The sequence below is a fragment of the Arachis duranensis genome, chromosome 6 (genome assembly GCF_000817695.3).
Source record: "Arachis duranensis cultivar V14167 chromosome 6, aradu.V14167.gnm2.J7QH, whole genome shotgun sequence".
In the NCBI taxonomy this organism is placed as follows: domain Eukaryota; kingdom Viridiplantae; phylum Streptophyta; class Magnoliopsida; order Fabales; family Fabaceae; genus Arachis; species Arachis duranensis.
The window spans coordinates 11769568-11788966 of NC_029777.3; the positions used below are offsets into that span (position 1 = coordinate 11769568).

Consider the following 19399-nt stretch of genomic DNA (forward strand, 5'->3'; position numbering starts at 1 on the left):
GCTTTCCAACCCAGTCATCTATTACTTATTATTACAAATAATTTGAATTTTGACTTTGTGGAACCAAAAGCCCTTTTTATTTGCTTAAACGTTACTTGCTTCATTCTCATTACAATTAATTAATTAAGCTGAAGAACCCTAGCTAGCTATAATGGATTCCAGTTCCCGTTATCACCAACAGCAGCTAAACTCATCGTCGTCATCAGCATCAGGATTGCTTCGATTTCGCTCTGCTCCTCCTTCAGTCCTCGAACAGTTACAGGTTGTTGAAGGTTCTTGTTCATCTGAACAGGAGAGGTCGTCGTCGTCGTCGTTCTTGAGATTCTTCAGTTCCAACAAAAATAAGCCTTCTTCAACAACAAAACCGCCATCACTTTCTTTGATGAATTCGAATCATCGCTTCACCAGACTGCACAACTCGTCAACTGCACCTTCCGCTTCCACTTCCTCTGGAACGGATCTACCAAGGCAGAGCACTTTTCCAGCTTCGCATTTCTCCTTCCACGATAATAACGGTTCGTCTTCTCTATCTTCTCATTCATTACTCTTTTTTCGCGTCCTTGTTTTATTTTTAATTAGCATATTAATTAAGAATAAGGAATAAAATTAGAAAAAGTAGTGCTGTTGATGAAGGTATTTTTACACACACTTTTTGTTCTTGCTGCTTATGTTATTAGCTTTGGAATCTCATGATTCAAGTTTTCTATGTGTTCTTCTTCATGAGGCTATAATTTCAGGTAACTTTTTTTATATAATAATCTTTAAAAAAAATGAACATATATATACTATAAAAGATTCTTCAGAGACTGAAATTTAATTTACCTACCAATAGTGTGCCGTTTCTAGAAGACACGAGATTGGAAAATTTGGTAATTAACTTCATTTTGAAGGTCTAGAAACTAATTAACTATGTGCAAGTGACATCTTGAAATGATGTATGGGAGTGTCTGATTTATATAAAATATATATTAAAAATAAATTAAACTACGTATATATTTATACATAAATATATGATAATTAATTTTAGTGTATAAATAATATTTTTGTTAAAATATATATATGTATACATGTGTTACGTTGTGATGAATAATTATTTTTTGCAGGGTATGATACTAATGCAAATACTATGACGAAAGGTGTTGGAAACTACAGCGGCAGTGATGAACTTAGTCTATCCACAATGAACAGATTCAATAACCAAATTAGCTTCTCATCATCAAGAAGCCCTTCTTCTTCAGCAACAGCAACTAATAGTAACCGTAATGGTGGATTATTCTTCCCTAATTATGGTTCTTGGAATGAGACATCATACAAGAGGGACGACCGAAATAGGATTCATAAGTTAATTTTTGATGCTAATCAGGTACTACATTTTATTCAAATTTTCTTATTTTAGTTTCTCCATCAAATCAAATACACAATTTATAATTAATTACATATGCTGATGATCATTAGAATGAAGAGTTTGGGAATAATAAAGTAGTTGATACACTATCGCATCAACTAAGTTTTCCAAAAGCGGAACCGGAGATGTTTGCAATGGAGAATATGATTCACTTCCCATTATCAGATTCTGTTCCATGTAAAATTAGAGCCAAAAGAGGATGTGCTACTCATCCCAGAAGCATTGCCGAAAGGGTATGTACGTACCACTTTTTTCTTTTTTCCAAACTATATATATATTTGACCCAAATTAAGGGTAGTCTTTTCATATATAGTTGCAGTGTAATATAATTCACATTTACTTATTTAAGTAAGAATTAGTACATATACCGTGTGTGAATAGTATAATGAATGATATCAACTATGACATAATTGTACTAAAATTATAGGTCAAATTAGTCATTTGTATATAATATATATTAAAATAAAAAATATATATACATTAAAAATATATAAAATAACATATGTATTATTTATTAAATATATAATAATTAATTTAATAACTGAATTAGTAGTTGATTTTTTATGTATCAAGTATTTTTGTAACGTTATAGTATATATTATAATTTTTTATTTTAAAAGTATCATTTGAAAATACTAAATAAATTAAAAAGTAGAAGAGATTTTCAATATTTTAATTTGGAATTTTAAAAACAGAATATTCATTATTTTCATTTAATTGATAATTGAAAGCATGTATAAAAATATCTTTTAGAATAATTAACTATTTCTCCTGTGGTAGATATATAATACATGATACATATCATTTTGGCAAACAAACTTGACTTAGTTTCCAACAGCTTTCATCAAATTCATGGACCTAAATAATTAATTTGTAAATTAATGATTGTGATGGTGATAATAAGTATGTAGTTATTTTCAGGTGAGAAGGACTCGGATCAGTGAACGAATGAAAAAATTACAAGAGCTTGTTCCGAACATGGACAAGGTAAGATTGTTAATCATGATTATATTCTTCATCAAACATGCATGGAGGAATATATGGAGTGGCGTGGTTTTTGAATTTGCATTGGAAAAGTCAACATATAAATTGACTTGTATGCATGTACATTGTTGAGCAGCAAGCCAGCACAGCAGACATGTTGGACATGGCTGTAGGATACATAAAAGATCTTCAGAAACAATTTAAGGTGCGTAACTGACAATTGTATGACTATAAGGATAGCTAGCTAGATACATTGCAAGTTTAATTTGTTTAATTTGAGAATTATATAATGAAATGTCCTTACTCGTCTCCATACAATTAATCACTAGCTAACTCATATAAAGCTATGTACTATCATTTTTGCACTGTCTATCTGACATATATGTAAAACATGCCCTTTTTATTTTTTAATATTGGAGTTGTAGTAGTATTTCTTAATAATGTGAAAATTTAGTTTTGTTTTTTGTTTGAATAGATACCACAAAATTGAGAATTAGATTTGTGGTTTTTAATTTTTTTTTATGAACCACAAATCACAAATTTAAAAGTCAGATTTTGTGTTTTTTATTTTTTTAATGCAAATCTAAGGATCATATTTGTATTGTATTATTAAAAAAAATTAAACATACTAATTACTGGATCTTTTAATTTGTTTGAGAACGAAAAAAAATTTACCTCGCCATAAATCTTGTTATTTAAATTAAAAANATAATTTTAGATATTTTTAATATAGTTTTCAATAAACACATAACATAATTATTGTTGAAATTACTGCTTAATTATGAGCCTTCAGGTACTAGCTAGTTTCTTATTTTTTTATAAGGATCCAAATTTGATCCTCAATTGTCTCATGGCATATATATGTATCGTTAATTAATTAAACTCGTGCATTATTGAGGTGGATTTATAACTGTTTGATAATTTCTCACTGTACCATCCATTTGAGTTGTTTTTGGATTTAGATTAGATGTTTTGTTTAATTTTTAATACATGGGTGTAAAATTTTTCTTATCCTAATAAAAACAAAATATAACGCGTTTTTCTCTTTCATATTTTACGAATCTATAAAAATATTCTCTTTAATTAGATTCTTCCAGTCACCAAAAAAAAAAAGACTCTTTTAACTTCACAATAGTAGATTAATTTATCTAAGCTAGTACTTTAATTTATACTATATATATCAGTTTTATTAGTTATTCATCATATCTTTGACATGCCTGCATATACTGATTAACATTTTAAATTACTTTAATTTGTGCAGAATCTAAGTGACAGACGGGCTAAATGCAAGTGTATAAGGATGCAGAAATCAGATTCTTCAAAAAAATTTTGACTTTCTTCCGGCGCTGAAAAGTGATAACTAGTTATCTAGAACGTAAAGCTAATATATCAGAGACCGTTGTATGTTGCATGTCTATTATTGCTTGGATATATCACAGTCATTGAATCAAATATTTCATTTTCTAATTCTGTATAGAAGATTTTCTTATAATATATATTGTATTCATTTTAATGTTATGTTATTTAATTTGGAGTTGTTATAACGAGGATGAAACTATATAGAAGACTACTAGCTACTTACTACTATTCAAGTAGAGCATTTCAATTGCACATTATATTGTTTAGCTACTTTTCCAAACGAATGTAATGATGATAAGGTCTACCTTAAGGACAACTTCATAAAAGAGGCATCAATATTATTGACCTTTTTTAAAAAATAAAAATAATATACAAGCTCTAAAAATGTGTATTATGTTCATATACACCTAACAATTTATTAATCCTAAGAAATTACCATTTAATAGCTATTTATTATTATATGTAAATAATTAAATAGTTGTATAAATATCATTTTAACTTATATATGTCATGAAATTGCTTATTTCTCACATATATTTTAGGTAAGAAATTACTTTTTAGGTTTGCATAAATTTTACATATAAATTTTTTCTTTCGTTCATATTTGTAGTATGTTAAAAAAAGAAATTGGATTAAAAAATTAAATTTTAAATCTTTATATCACAAACAATTGTTTATACAATGTTAAAAAATTATTTATCCTAAAAAAGGTAAACTCATAAAAAGGCAATATGATTATTTCGAGCAACATATATTGGCATATTGCAACTATATATTACATATATTCTAAAATTATCATGACTGACAATGTTTGAAGAATATAATCTATAGTTTCGATCAGATAATTTAATATGTATTTTAAATGTTTGTGATATAAAAAATTTAAATATTATTTAAAGTTATACATTATTTTATATTTTTATAATATTTAATTTAATTTAGTATATTTTGATTTTACTTATTTAATTATTAAATTAAACTTTATATTAGTAGATTAAGAGTTTTAATTATTTAATCTAATAAGAGATTATAAATATTCCTTAAATTATTGTACTCGTAATATAAAGTGATTTAGAAATTTAAAAATTCTTTTGGTTTTATGATGAAAATTATGGTGTGAAAAAATAAAGATGAATGAGTTTTTTCGATTTAATTTTTAAATTATGGTGTAAATAAGTTAAGTTGAGGAGTTACCTTTTTGTTGCATCAACAAAATAAAATTGAATAAAAAGTAGAGTAATTCTCTTTATATTCAATTTCAATCTATCATTTTATTTTTTATTTTATATTTTCAATTTCAATTCATATTTTTCTGTTCAATTTCAGTCCTTGCTTTTTTGTTTATCCTTTGAATTCTTTATCATTTAGTAATAAATTTTAGGTATTAAATTAATCGTTATTAATTTATATTTGTTCTTTTTGTGTCTTTAAAAGAAAGTTTTAATGTCTCGCGTCATTTTTTATATTCTTATTGTCCTTGTCTTTTATGTTTGTATTTTATTGTTGTTTTATAGTTTTTGTTGATTTCATTATTTAAAAAACATAAAAAAAGCATGTAGTACAAAAAAAAATTTCTTTTTTATATTTGTCATTTTTATACATTATTTTTTTCACTACAAAATTCGAAGACGAATCTTTTTTAAAGAGGAGGAGAATGATACGTGTTTTAAATATTTGTGATATGAAGAGTTCAAATATTATTTAAAAGTTATTAGTTTATATTTTTAGAATGTTCAATTTAATTTGATATATTATGATTTTGTTTATTTAATTATTAGATTGGGCTTTATATTAGTAGACTTCGATTTTTTTTTTTTAACCTAATAAGAGGTTATAAATACCTCCTGTTTCTGTGTGGTAGGTCGGGCTTGAAGTATAACTCGTCATGTTCAGGAATTGGGCATGCCTTCGTTTAAAACGGATGAGGTATACATCGGATTTAAGAGAAACGACAACAGCGGATACCTGCAAAGACACTTCGACGTTCAAATAAAAAAAATGTAAGATGGTGAGATATATTGTATTCAGAATAATAGCATATCTTTCACATAAATAGGAGTTTTGTATTTATAAAGTTGTGCTATAGGCAATTATTAGTATTTGCGGAACCGTTGAGGATATTAGTATGATTTTGTGGTAACTGCATCTTGGTGATATTTGACTTTATACAAAAAGTCTATGAGAAAAAGAAACGTTCTTTTCTTTTGACACGTGTTTATGTATTTTATTCAATTTTTTTGATATATAAGTATAATTAGATCGGATTATAGCTAATAGATCACCTCCTAAATTATTATAGACGTAATATAAAATGATTTAGAGGTTTAATAATTTTTTTTTTGTTTTGTGATGAAATTATAGTATGAAATGAAGTTAAGTGAATTTTTTTTCTTTTTTAAATTATATAATAAATTAAGTTGAGGAGTCTTTTTTTATTATATTAATAAATTAAATTAAATAAAAAATAAAATAAAATTTTTTATATTTAATTTTAATTTATTTTTTATTTTTATTTCAATTTAAATATATTTTTTTATTCAATTTCAATTATGAGTTCATATCTATCCTTTTATTTTCCTGATCATAATTGTTATCAAACTAACTCGCATAAACCTGAGGACCGAGGTTATAAACTTATAATACTAATGTAAAAAATATTTCATTCATCAAATAAGAATACTATATATACTTTCAAAACACTTGAGAATTTCTCTTCTTTATTTAATTGAATCCACTGCTATGCAGTTACGAAGTTCTGAGAAGAGACATTTTTTTCCGTGGCAAAAGGAGCTTATGCATCGGATTTAATTTGTTATATGCATAGCGTTCTAAAAATTCCCTACTTTAAGTTAATTACACAATTGCGTGGCCTTAATTAGTTAATTAATTTGATTTCATTTTATTGTAGTTAAAAATAGAATTATTTATATGTTTTTTTATAATCAGTTTATTAGCAAATTAATTTGATAACCACATATAAATTAGCTTCCCTTAGCGAAACACTTAATTATGAATATAAACAACAGTTGCACCTTTTATTTAAAGCCAAGTATAAACACAATAAGTTACTTCAGCATCTAAGAATGAATGGTTCAATATACATAAAACCTACCAAATATATTATTCTCGTATAAAATATATATTAAAATATAAAATATATAATAAAAATAAGTTAAATATAATATATAGGACAATTTACCTAATTAAATAAATAACATGAAATCTTTATCTATATACACAAAATACAAACTTGTTACGTGTATATGCAATTTATATTATTAGGTAAATCGTGGGAGCCAACTATGGTTTTTACTCTCTACATAAACCGTGACTAGCATAGACGGATTACTCTTGAAAGAGAATTATCATAAACCGTGGCAAGCTACCACAGTTTATTGAGGGACGAAAATGTGCATAAAACCTTGCTACCAGCAACGGTTTATAAAGGACTTAGAATGGCCATGTTTAATTGAATCACTTTGGGGTGTTTGGAAAACACGTTGGAAGAGAAGAAGCAAGTTTAGATTTCTTAAAAGTTTTTTATCTTTGGTTTTGCAAATTTTTTTTCATAAACGCAGAAGTGATTCAACGGGCTTTTAGCTACCAACATTCAATCTTTATTTACATTTTACCAACTTTATTCTTTATGCATGTTATCATTGTATTATTTATGAAATTCTTAGTATTTCTTTTTCTATTATTTATTATTTATATTTTTTGTTAATTATTTGTTTGACATTATACATTTTTATAATGGTGTTTTTTGTATTATTTTTTTATTATCTTTTTATAATATAAATTATTGATCCTATTAGATAAAGTAAATTAAATAAAAAATTAATTGTAAATAATAATAAAAAATTATAACATACTAAAAAAGAGTACTAAGAGTACTAAAAATATACTATATAAAAATATCATAAAATTTTGTTGATTTATTTCAATCACTACTAAGGTAAATATTTAATTTTTTTATTATTCTTAGTACTATCTAAAATTTATATTTTGTTAGTTTTAATTAAAAATATATTTTGTCAATTTTTATGTTATTTTTATTTTAGTATATAAATATTAATTTCATTATAAAATTAATTAATAAGATTTATTCAAATAGGTGAATTACAATGATAAGATAATATACAAAAATTATTTAAGTTGATGTCTAATTTAGTAATTTTTTATCTAAAAGTGATTTTGAGTAATGTAATCCAAAAATTATGTATTTATACTACTAGAGACGTAAACCGTGGAAAGCAAGGAGGTTACCTTTGAATGCCTCCTCTTCATAACACATTTTCCCTTCTGGAATGAAAGAGAGTGTTTTACTTAGACTATCAATCAGTTCAAAAATAGTAAGTAGTGGACTAATATAGGAATGAAAAGCAACAGAAAATCCGGGGTGCAAGTAACTAATGATTTTACTGTAGGCCCCTCTTGGATAATGAGTGGTTACCATTACATCAAATTGAAAAAAAAAATAAAAAAAAAAAAGAGAGAAGGAAGAAGAAGACTTTATTAGAAGCTGTCGTAGTTAATTATTACGTGTCTGAATATATGCAAGTTGATGGTGAACTGTGAAGCTCGTGCACCTTAAATCAAACAATCCATCTCTCCAACTTTTGGCTGATGATGACATTCTATGACTAATTAAGGATCGGAAATTACATTATTATAGAAAGTGAAAAATAACAAAAACATTTTGTGCATTTGAATCAAGTGGTAATTAATAATAACGTAATTATAAAAAGATGTGTGTATAATTAAGGATATGTACATATATTAGCACCAAAGTTTCATTATTTCATAAAACTTAGCCATAAAGTTTCTTCTGCCTAGGTTTTGTATGTGCTGCTTAAGTAGGTAATATTGGGAAGCTAATTAAATCAGCAAATGACACTAACAAGGCGATACTTGTCTGCATTGCCGGAAACAAATTAATTAATATATCTATATCTAAATGGAGTAATAAGTGATATAACTCATAAAAAAATATTATATCGCTACCAAAGTCTAGCTATTTTTGTGGTAGCTAGTGTATCGAAATTTTTTTAGATTTAATTATTCAGTGAGTTTCTATAATTTTATTAAAATTTTAATTAAATTTTTATATTTTTTTAAATTAAATTTTTATACTATATTAAATTTTGTAACTAAAGTTCTATCATAAAACAATCAAGTGTTAGGCATATTCGTTTTATTTAACGAAATATTCTGTTAATTTTAATGTTTTTGTCATAACAATAACTTAATTATAAAATCTAATACGATAGAGAGACTCAATTGAAAAGAAAAAAAGATATAAAAATTTAATAAAACTATAGAGATCAATAGAATAATTAAACATTTTTTTATTATTTTGTACATTTTGAGAGGGAATTAATTAATTAAATTAATTTTATCTAGAATTGACTCAGCACCCCTTGTATAGTTTTGAAATGTAATTAAAGAAATTAACTAATTATACGACATGATATTACTTAACATATGTTTTTGTCTTTTTGTCCCGTGGGTTCCACGAGCCTAGCACACTAGAGTGAATATAAAAACAATAGATTTTGGCCATGTCACTTCTCCAAAGTAGAAACATTGCATTTTGCTGTGTTTGTGAATGGTGTCATAATAGTTAATGGATGATGGGGAACAATTCCAACTATGTCACATTTGGTTTTATTATTATTGGTTACTTCATTACTTGTACTGCATTCTATTATGGCGGCCATTTGCTTTGTACTGCAATTTGCTTGCAATTTGCAATTTTAATATGACCCATGCAAGTACAATTATTACGAGTGGTTTGCAAATGTGACACGTATTTTTATTACTTGTTAATTAACACTTTTTAATTGCAAAATTTTCCTAATTATAAACGCCCATTGTATTGTGGAAATGACTTGACTTTGGAGGAAGTGACTTGAATAGACAATTTTAACACATGCGCCCATCGAATAACCCAAACCACCCCCCCAAAATAGAAAGTCAGATACGAATAAATATTTAAATCCAACGAAACATGTCCGAACTCTAAAAAGTATTTTAAGTATTTAACTTCATCTGATCAATTCAGCATTTTTTAAGAAAAAATCTTACATGTCTTCGGAGTAATTCATAACTGATCTTGCTTTCATCAGTTAATTGTGATTTATTATTATGTTTAGTTTAAATTTTAAAAATACTAATAAAATAATTTTTACTAAATCTTAAACTTAAAACTCTAAATTCTAAAATCTTAAATTCTAATTAGAATAAAATATTCATTTGCTCTCAAAATATACAAGAAGATTTCATTTTTTAATTAAGTACTTAGTCATGTTACGCAATTATAATACCCAAAGAGGCTGCCTTTAATTTAAAAGGGTGCCATTCTTTTTTAGCTGCAATCATAATTTTCACTTTATAAGTTATATATATTTTTTATAAAACTTTATAAGTTATAATTTGGTTTGGCTATTATTGTCTAGTATAGGTTTTTGTTAAATTTAGTAGCCTTCTATTGATGATCTACATTTTCTTTACATTTTTAACATAACTTTTTATTTTTTTATAATTTTAAATAATAATTCCACGTGGAAATTATTAATTACAAACGATGACATCTAATTGAGTTGATTTGGATTAAAACGAATAACAATTATTGATGAAACTGTTTGCAAATCAATTTCAATGTTAACTCAGAGTCAATTTAAAATGTGGATTTTACATAACGCAAGTGGCATAATATACTTAATATTTTATCCTAGAGAGAAAACCTTAATGATAAGATCTTAGAGTGGATATTTACAACGACCCTGATAGTAGTTTGTTTAGATGATAGGATCCGAAGAAAGAAATTAAGAAAAAGAATAAATCAAGAAAAAAAGTATATTTTTTTGTCGTTACCTCAATAAAGATAAATTAGAGAGATTTTTTTTTGTAGTATTTTTTTTTTCTTGGTTGAAGATAAGTGTGAAAAAATTATATTAAATTCTTGTTAATTTATCTCAAAAAGACTACTTGTATATTTTTTTTTTGAAACAAATGAAAATCGGCACATGAGAGTTGAGCATAAAATAGACAAATACAAAAGTAAATCTAAACATAAGGTTAACAATCTTATGTCATTTTTTGTATTGCCATCAACAACCAATAGGATCAATACCAGTCCACTCCTTGTAACTCAAAAACATCATGTTCTGTATAACATCAACATCAACAGTTATCTCTTTATTGTTGAAAATCCTGTTATTGCGTTCCAACTAGACGTTCCAAATAACCGCAAAGAATCCAGTCAGCCACCTCTTCTGTTCCTCTTTTTTATTAGGTGTTCCATTCCAACTCTCAAACAAGCCTTTAATGCTTCCTGCGACAGCCCAATCTCTATGAAAACATCTCAACCAGACGCACCACACCTGCCACGTAAACTCACATAACACAAACAAATGATGAACACATTCAATCTCCTTTTTACACAAGACACAAATACTATCATGCTGGCGAGTTATGCCTAATCTACTCAACCTTTCTTTAGTATTCACTCTACTTACTAAAACAAACCAACCAAACAGTTCAATTCTAGACGAAACCAACCCTTTCCAGATCGAACTTGTGAAGCTGTAACTCGTAATCTCCTCCGAAAGAGTCTCCGATTGCAACACCTGTAGAAAAGAGTTAGTAGAAAAAATACCTTTATTATCAAATTTTCAAACAAAATTATCTTCTCTATCAGCTGATAGCTTCACTGGTCTTAACATATCATGAAGTTGGTGAACTAGTTCAAACTCCCATTGAAACAGCTCCCTCCTCTAATGAAAATTCCAAATCCACTCTAACCCATCCCAGAACCCACAATCTCCTATCACAGATCCTTGCTGGTTTGAAACAGAGAAGAGTCTTGGAAAACGCGCTTTCAAAGGACCACCCTGGACCCAATTATCTTTCCAAAACAATGTCCTTCGTCCATCACCAACTTCCATTGTCAGCCCACTAATAACTTTTTCTTTTACCTGTTGTGCTTTTATAGCCAACTGACAGATCTCTTTTCAGGGGCCATCCTTCACTGGTAAAGTCTGACTAGAAAGCATAACCTTGGGATTCAAATTGTTACATGAACAGACAATCTTCTTCCATAATGGACAATCTTCCTTAGAAAACCGCCACCACCACTTAAAAAGCAATGCTGTGTTCCTGAGCACTGCATCCCCCGACCCCCAACCCCCTAGCCTTTTTAGGTATCTGAACCACTTTTCACTTCACTAGAGGTATACCATTGTTATCATCCTCCTTACACCACAGGAACCTTCTCTGTAAGGCAATCAACTTATCAGCCACTGCCTTCAACATTTTGTATAGGCTAAGGTAGTATACCGGCAGACTATTCAACACCGATTTAATAAGAACTAGCTTGCCTGCTTTGTTTAGAACATTCGCTTTCCATAAACTGAACTTCTCTTCCACCTTATCTATGACCGGTTTCCAAGTCTTCACCAAACGCGGATTTGCTCATAGAGAAATTCCGAGATACCTGACAGGTAAAACAGCTTGCTTGCACTCTAGGAGGCCACACACATACTCCACCCACTCCTGCTCACAGTTAACTGAGATCATATTCGACTTATCAAAGTTGATACTCAAACCCGACATCAGTTCAAAACAGCGCAACAACCTCTTATAATTCACAATTGTCTTAGTCTCCAGAAGACAAAACAAAATATTAAACTACATATTATGTAAAAATACATGTATTATTTAATTTATTTTTAATATATTATAACTTATATTTTATATTAATAACCTCATATAACGTTATTCACTTTATCGGTTTATCCATATTGCAAAATACCATATAGATAAGAAACTAATACATTAGGGAAAAAAAATTGCTAAAAGGATTTGGTGAGTTTCAGATCCGTTTTCTTCTGTGTTTTATATTTTCTGTTGCTTCACATCAAATTCAAACGATGAAAACTACCAAAATCACCCCATCCTTTTCTGGTCCTCTTCTTTTTTTCTTTTTTTTTTCCTCTCTTTAAACGAGCAAAGAATTAAGGATTTGTTCAGTTTGTAAAAATATTTTGTATTAAAAAAAATATCTTAATGGATTTAAAATTCTTTTTAAAAAAAATTATAAAAATAAGATTGAGAATATATTAAAATTAAATTATATTATAAAATATAAAAATTCTTACAAACTAATAAAATTTATTAATAAATTATGTTGGTCTCTAAATTTTGCTAAATTTGTAATTAGATCTTTATAATTTTTTTTCAATTGAATTCTTATACTATTTTTAATTTTATAATTAAATTATTTTTATGTCAAAAACGTTGAAATAACGGAATATTTCTCCCAAAAAATATATAATTAAAGTTTTAATTAATTTTTTAATTGTGAGTATTTTCAATTTGCGAAAAAATATTTCGTTAATTCTAATATTTTTTACATAGACAAGGATTTAATTTCAAAATTAAAAGCAGTGTAGGAACCGATTAAAAAAGAATAAATATTAAAGTTTAATTACGAATTTAGTAAAATTATAGAAATTAACAGCATAATTAAACCACAAACTAATTAAAAAAGTCTAATATTTTTTTTCTTGTCTACGATATTCTCAAGCAGGCCAAGGACTAATCCACTGTAGATTAAAATTCTATTTAAAGATTTGTGGCTAATAATGAGTTAATGGGTAGGATTGAAATTCAACCTCTTAAGCGATTTTTTTTTATTTATTTAAAAAGTGGATTTAATATTATGTGGACAATCTGACATTCTGCCCAATAAGCAGGGCTCCCATGCGGGTTGGTGTATCTTGGGCTTTATAACCTTATGGCCCCAACTGTTGGATACTAGATAGTTGTGGAAATCCATTTCTAACCTTAAGAGGACCCAGGAAAACCAAAAAATTTTGTAACCTTAATATATATATTTTAATTTATTTATTATTTATTTTATTGGTTATACATGCATATATGTGATTCACAACAGCATGATATAAAAGTGAATAAAAACTAAAAGCTAAATAAAAAAAATCAACGTAATATTTTAATACGAAATATACCTATAATAATAAGATAAAAAAAAATCAACGATAGCTTAGCTTGATATGAAAAATTAAAGATAATAATGAATGAGAAATTGAGAGCAATAGGTTAGAAAGAAGGAAATGTTTGGCTTCCTTTATTTTTTGAAATTATTTGTGTAGAGTAATTTGCTTGATCTTCTTCCCTCGCAAGCATCTTTGTTGTTGGTATCATGTGAAGAAAGGTTTAACATTGTGGAATACGTAGGTAGCGGTATAGGTATAGGTATACGTATGAGGCGATGTACGTAGGAATATATATATAGGGTTTGAGGATGACGAAGATTGATTACGTGTTCAAGGTGGTTTTGATCGGTGACTCCTCTGTTGGCAAAACGCAACTTCTTGCGCGTTTCGCCAGGAATGAATTCAGTGCCGATTCTAAAGCAACAATTGGTGTTGAATTTCAGACCAAAACTCTCATCATTGATACCAAGACCATCAAGGCTCAGATATGGGATACCGCTGGCCAAGAAAGGTTTTCATTTTGCTTTCTCTCCTAACATTTTCATTTTTTTATTTACCTTTTTATGTGTTTAGAATTATAACTTGTATCAAATAAGAAGATGTTGAGAAGAGAGGGGGACATATATAGTTTATAGAGAACAATTTGTTTTTGTTTTCATCAAAGCAATGGGATTCTTTGTTAACAAGACTATGCAGCTGCATGAGTGCTATCTAAGTTGGGTTAGAGTCATATAACAAATGGAGGTACTAGTGTTTTGGTATAGAGCATTTTTGTTGTAATTTATTCTATGTTACTTGGTAAGAATGTTGTAGTTTTTAAGAAAAATCATCTCAGATTGAAGAAGTCATTTACAAAAATAGAGATTATGTAATGTTATGGAGTTAAGAGTAGTAGTTTATGTCATTTAGTACGAGTGAGTTTGTTGATGACATCGTAGAAGGTGAATGAAAATGGTGTTATGGAACATTCGATAGATACAAGAGTCTGTAGAATCTAAGATGAGTGCCTAGTCTAGTACATAAATTGATATTCATAAGTAGTTTTATCTTGCTTGATATTTTTATTGCTATGGAAGTTTGTGTTGATTGAGCCTTATTCTACAACTTATTTTTATCAAACCTTTGGGCAAATTTGTTTAGCTATCCAAGAAAACTGTAACGGTAAAGATAATTCAACTAGTGTAGTGTTAAAATACAAGTATCCTAAGAAAAATTCTGGTTGAGAACTCTGTAATTAGCATTCTCGTTGAAATTTCAGGTACCGAGCAGTTACTAGTGCATACTATCGAGGTGCTCTTGGAGCAATGATAGTTTATGACATGGCTAAGAGACAATCGTTCGAACACATGGCTAAGTGTTCCAACTGAAGATGCAGAGGATTTTGCACACAGGGAGAACCTCTTCTTCATGGAGACATCAGCTCTTGATTCCACTAATGTTGAAACTTGCTTTATCACCATTCTAACTGAGATATACAAAATTAATGCCAAGAAACCACTTTCTGGTGCTGATGATCTCAATGGTACTAGTCTCAGGGGAACCACCATAATTATTAATAACCATGATGATGATGCTGGAAAAGGTTGCTGTTTGTCCTAGCTTTTATTTTCTTTCTTTCTCCCTTTATGGGTGTTTATACAGAGATTGAGATTGGTGACTATCTCATAAATCATAATCAAGCATTAACCAAATTCAAACTGTGTATTTATTAGTCATCCATCACCTTCCTTGCTTTTCTCAATTTATAGGTTTAAATTTGTTAACACAAAACTTCCCACTTTTCCATCACATTGGTTAGACTGTGGTTGCAACAAGTTAGTATCAGAGGGGTTCTATTCTATACACTCATCATGTTTCCTAAAGAGCTTTATTTTTAACCACGAGACCTAATGTACTATCAGCTTAATACACAATTACACATGCTACTATCAGTTAATTAACTTTTAACTAATAACTTGCTATATCAGCAAAGTTTCTAACTGACTCTAACAACCTAACCATACATGCATAAATCAATCTAGCTCAAGTTAGTTCTTTAACTACCATTGAGTAAGTATACTAGCTGACCATAGTCTCAAGTAAGAGTAATGCTAGAAAGCCATCAAAATTTATTATTTTTAGTCATCATAAAGTACGGGATAAAAGTATGTTATTAGATTATTAGACTAAAGGAACTACACTAAAGAAATCGAGTTGATGGTTAGGTGATGGTCAAAAATAATAAATTCTGACAGTTCTTAACATTTCTCCTCAATTAATATAACTTGAAAAAATCAGTCATTATTGACAGTAAATATTGTACAATTTAATGAATAAAATTTTGAATTTGCATTTATGTATAGAAAAAATGAAAAGAAACACAACCAGAATCACACTTTTGATCATGGAATGAGATTTATGAAATTAGGTCTATCAATACTTTCAATATTGTTTGCCTATTTAGTATGTCTATATGCTCAAAAGAAATGCACTTAAAAAAAAAAAGGAGTATAAGCTTTATATTTGCACTCTCCATCTCTAATTAGCTTGAGCTGAAGCTAAATTGTTTTTGATGAAAGGATATTTAGTTATTTACATTTTGCTAGAGAGTTTCCCATTTTAATTAATAATCAACCAACAAATAAGTGGATGAGCAGAAGTTTTTGTTTTTGGACATGATGAGCAAAAGTTAAAAGAAAAACTCGAACACTAGGTTTTTTTGTGAGTCCATTATGAATCAGAGACAATAAAGTTAGTTTTTTTGAATTAGTTGTTTGAGCTAGTTATAGCCCCGAAATTGAGTGGTGCTATTGGTAAGGCCCAAAACAAGAGCAGCAGACAGAAAAGTAGAAAGTTAAACAAGTCAGACCCAAAAAAGGTTATAAAAAAATAAGAAAGACAGAGAAGCAGAAAAAATCCCGCCCAAAGGAGGATTTGAAATTCAAAAGAAGCCGTTTGGCTAAGAGAGTGGGAGATTGCGCCACGTGGTGAAACTGAAATGAAATTCCCCCAAGATGCAGAGTGAGCAGCAGAGCAGGGTGATTTGATTTTCACAAGAATAGAGGAGAGTGCTATAAGTGCGCCTTTTTTTCACATTTTGAAAACTTGCCATTTCGGTCTTCTTTCCAGCACTTGCTTCTCCCTCCGTTATTACTACTACTACTCCTGCTCAACACAGAGAGAGAAACAAACAAAACCCTAGGGTACGGTGAGGTGCACAATACGCTACGCTACACCTCCTTCTTCTTCTTATTATTATTCTTACTCTGCTATTTGTTTTGCTTCCATTTCAGCCATGCCGGAAGCAAGAGATCGTCGTTCCACTGCCGTCGACATCGCCGCTCTATTTGCACGCCGGCGAGCTTTACTCCACGGCGTACTCTTGGACGACGAACTTGACTCCAGCGTCTTCGGATCCGCTCGGAGGCAACCGGTAACGACTACAACCGGGTCGGGTCTTGCTCGTGGAGGGTTCAGAACACCAAGAACCGGTGCGGTTGGGGCGCCTGCTGGTGCAGAGAACAATAGCCCGTCGAGAAGTGGTGGAAGGCGAGTAGTGGGAAGGGGTCGTGGTCGTGGTCGCGGTATTTCTTCCCGGAGCGTGCTACCTTCTTGGTACCCTAGAACCCCTCTTAGGGACATTTCTTCTGTTGTGCGCGTAAGTCCTACAAAACGATGCCGTTTAACTCTCTTTCTTTCTTCAATTATTCATTTCTGTTCTTTTCCGTATGTATAATTCATTTTCATTTTTGTTTGCTTGCGAATTTGATTTTTTCTTTTCGTATTTGCTTTATCTTTTTGAAATTAATAATTGGAGACACAAAGTAGTTGTGTTTTGCTCGTCTAATTATTATAGGGTTAGCTAGCTTCAATAATTGTGTAATCAAATCTCAGTTAAGAACCATTTCTAATCTGAAGGTGCACCTACGGGAGTTTCAAATTTAAATTGGGGATCATGGCCAAATTTGAAATTCTTTTCGTTCGTGTTTCTGCAATCATGCATGTCATTGCCCTTCTTCATCAACATTGCAAGAATCTAATTACTATGTAAGCAGTTTCGGTTGTGTCTGTGAATGCTGCTTGAGACTGAAGTGTTTAATTGAATTGACGAGTGTTAATAGTTTTTTCCCTTTGTTAAATATCGCAATCATTGTTCCTTTATATGTTAAACTGGTTTGCCAATGGCTGCGCAAGTTAAATAGTTGGTCTTGTGCTAATGATATTTTTGCGGTTGCAAATAGAAATCCATAATGCCAAACACACTATATATGTGTTCTGTTATTTGCAAAGCACTAAACTGATTGCAGCGTATGATTGTGGTCATGGTAGCTTATGTTGTGAGTCTAAGTTTGAAATTGGACTCTGTTTAGGCAATTGAAAGGAGGAGAGCTCGGTTGGGAGAAATCGATGGCCAGCAAACTGGGAATCCATTTCCGGCGGATCAGCTGTTTCCTGATCCTTCTGTGTCCTCAGATAATGCTCAACTCTCTGAGATCACCCCAAAGCCGGCATCAGGTGTTAAGCTCCGAACACCCAGCGGCAAGGTTCCGAAAATTCTGCTCGACATTGCCAATCAGACCGAAGGGGAGCAGTCAGAGTTAACTCCACAGATGAAGCTGCTCAATTCAATTGATAGTGTTGAGAAAGTGGTGAAGGAGGAGCTACAGAGACTTAAGAGAACACCAAGCGCCAAGAAAGCCGAAAGAGAAAAACGAGTTCGTACATTGATGTCCATGAGGTGATCATTTTCAGACTCAGTTAGTAGATATTCATATCGATTCCAAACAGAGATCAATTTGGATTTGACACACACATAAGCAGGAGGAGAGGGAAGAACTTTTGTTGCAAAATCATCGTCTGATGATATTTTACACCCAGCTGATTCAGCAGATATTTTCTCATTCCCAGTTTGCTTCATTCATATCTTCAAACTCCAAATTGAAGGTGATAAGATTGATGGTAATTTTTTGCTACAATTCTTGTTCTAACATCTTAGTAGGCTTGCACTCTTGTTCTTTCCATCATCCTTTGATGGTTTTGGGTAGGTATTGTAGGGTCAGGGAATATTTCAGTCCCTTGTATATAATTTTCGTTTTTCATTTTGCGTCCAAGTACTTTTGGAGTTTACTTTTGTACCATTACTTACAATGTATGACAATAATATTTCCTCAGATTTGTGCACAGATTTCTTTCAAGTTCATATTTTTTTTTCCGTTCATATAATTCAGTGTCCTTGTCCCACACGAATGGCGGCTTTATACTTTAGAATTCTGGTCTTAGATATCCGTTGAGATTTAAGAACATTTAAACGATTTGGCATCGTATCATTCGTATGCATGAAAAAAAAGGGTTTTTTCATTGTTCGTTGGTAAAATAATTCAACTAAAAATTGTGAAAATGTGAAATGCCAAGTGCCATTTTCTCTAGATGAACTTTATAATTTGATATATTAGAATATTAGATAGTGTGATAATGATAACACGTTTGTGGGCATTATTTTAGTTTAGTTCTTTTAAATTCCAAGGTGGTATGTCCCTCTTTTTCACACATGCACTCTCAGAATTAGTATCGTGCTTCACGTGGAACCCAACAGTTCTTCATTATATATTTAGAGAAAGTCTAGGACCAGATTTAACCATTAAAAGGAAAATAA

At 29.8% G+C, this 19399-nt stretch overlaps 3 protein-coding genes across 4 annotated transcripts; all 3 read left to right on the forward strand.

The window, feature by feature from the left end:
• The first annotated feature begins 6 nt into the window (after window positions 1–6).
• On the forward strand, window positions 7–3902 carry LOC107492918 (transcription factor bHLH130-like). 2 transcript variants are annotated; one of them, XM_016113985.2, is made up of 6 exons: window positions 7–515; window positions 1104–1363; window positions 1456–1638; window positions 2327–2392; window positions 2526–2594; window positions 3651–3902. In XM_016113985.2, the coding sequence occupies exons 1-6, from the start codon at window positions 152–154 to the stop codon at window positions 3720–3722; spliced, it is 1014 nt and encodes a 337-aa protein (XP_015969471.1). In that variant the 5' UTR covers window positions 7–151; the 3' UTR covers window positions 3723–3902. The 2 variants fall into 2 exon arrangements, with proteins under 2 accessions (XP_015969471.1, XP_052119353.1); XM_052263393.1 differs by lacking the exon at window positions 3651–3902 and having other exon boundaries at window positions 1456–1642; window positions 2526–2573.
• Window positions 3903–13925: 10023 nt separating this feature from the next.
• LOC107492917 (ras-related protein RABA4d) lies at window positions 13926–15588 on the forward strand. Its single transcript, XM_016113984.3, is given in 3 exon segments — window positions 13926–14278; window positions 15026–15121; window positions 15123–15588. Coding segments are annotated over 3 exon segments (543 nt in total). The 5' UTR covers window positions 13926–14075; the 3' UTR covers window positions 15367–15588.
• A 1277-nt stretch (window positions 15589–16865) lies between these two features.
• On the forward strand, window positions 16866–18917 carry LOC107492916 (protein POLYCHOME). Its single transcript, XM_016113983.3, has 3 exons — window positions 16866–16954; window positions 17040–17404; window positions 18117–18917. Exons 2-3 carry the CDS (start codon window positions 17042–17044, stop codon window positions 18486–18488), a joined length of 735 nt encoding a protein of 244 aa, XP_015969469.1. The 5' UTR covers window positions 16866–16954; window positions 17040–17041; the 3' UTR covers window positions 18489–18917.
• Window positions 18918–19399: the final 482 nt, after the last annotated feature.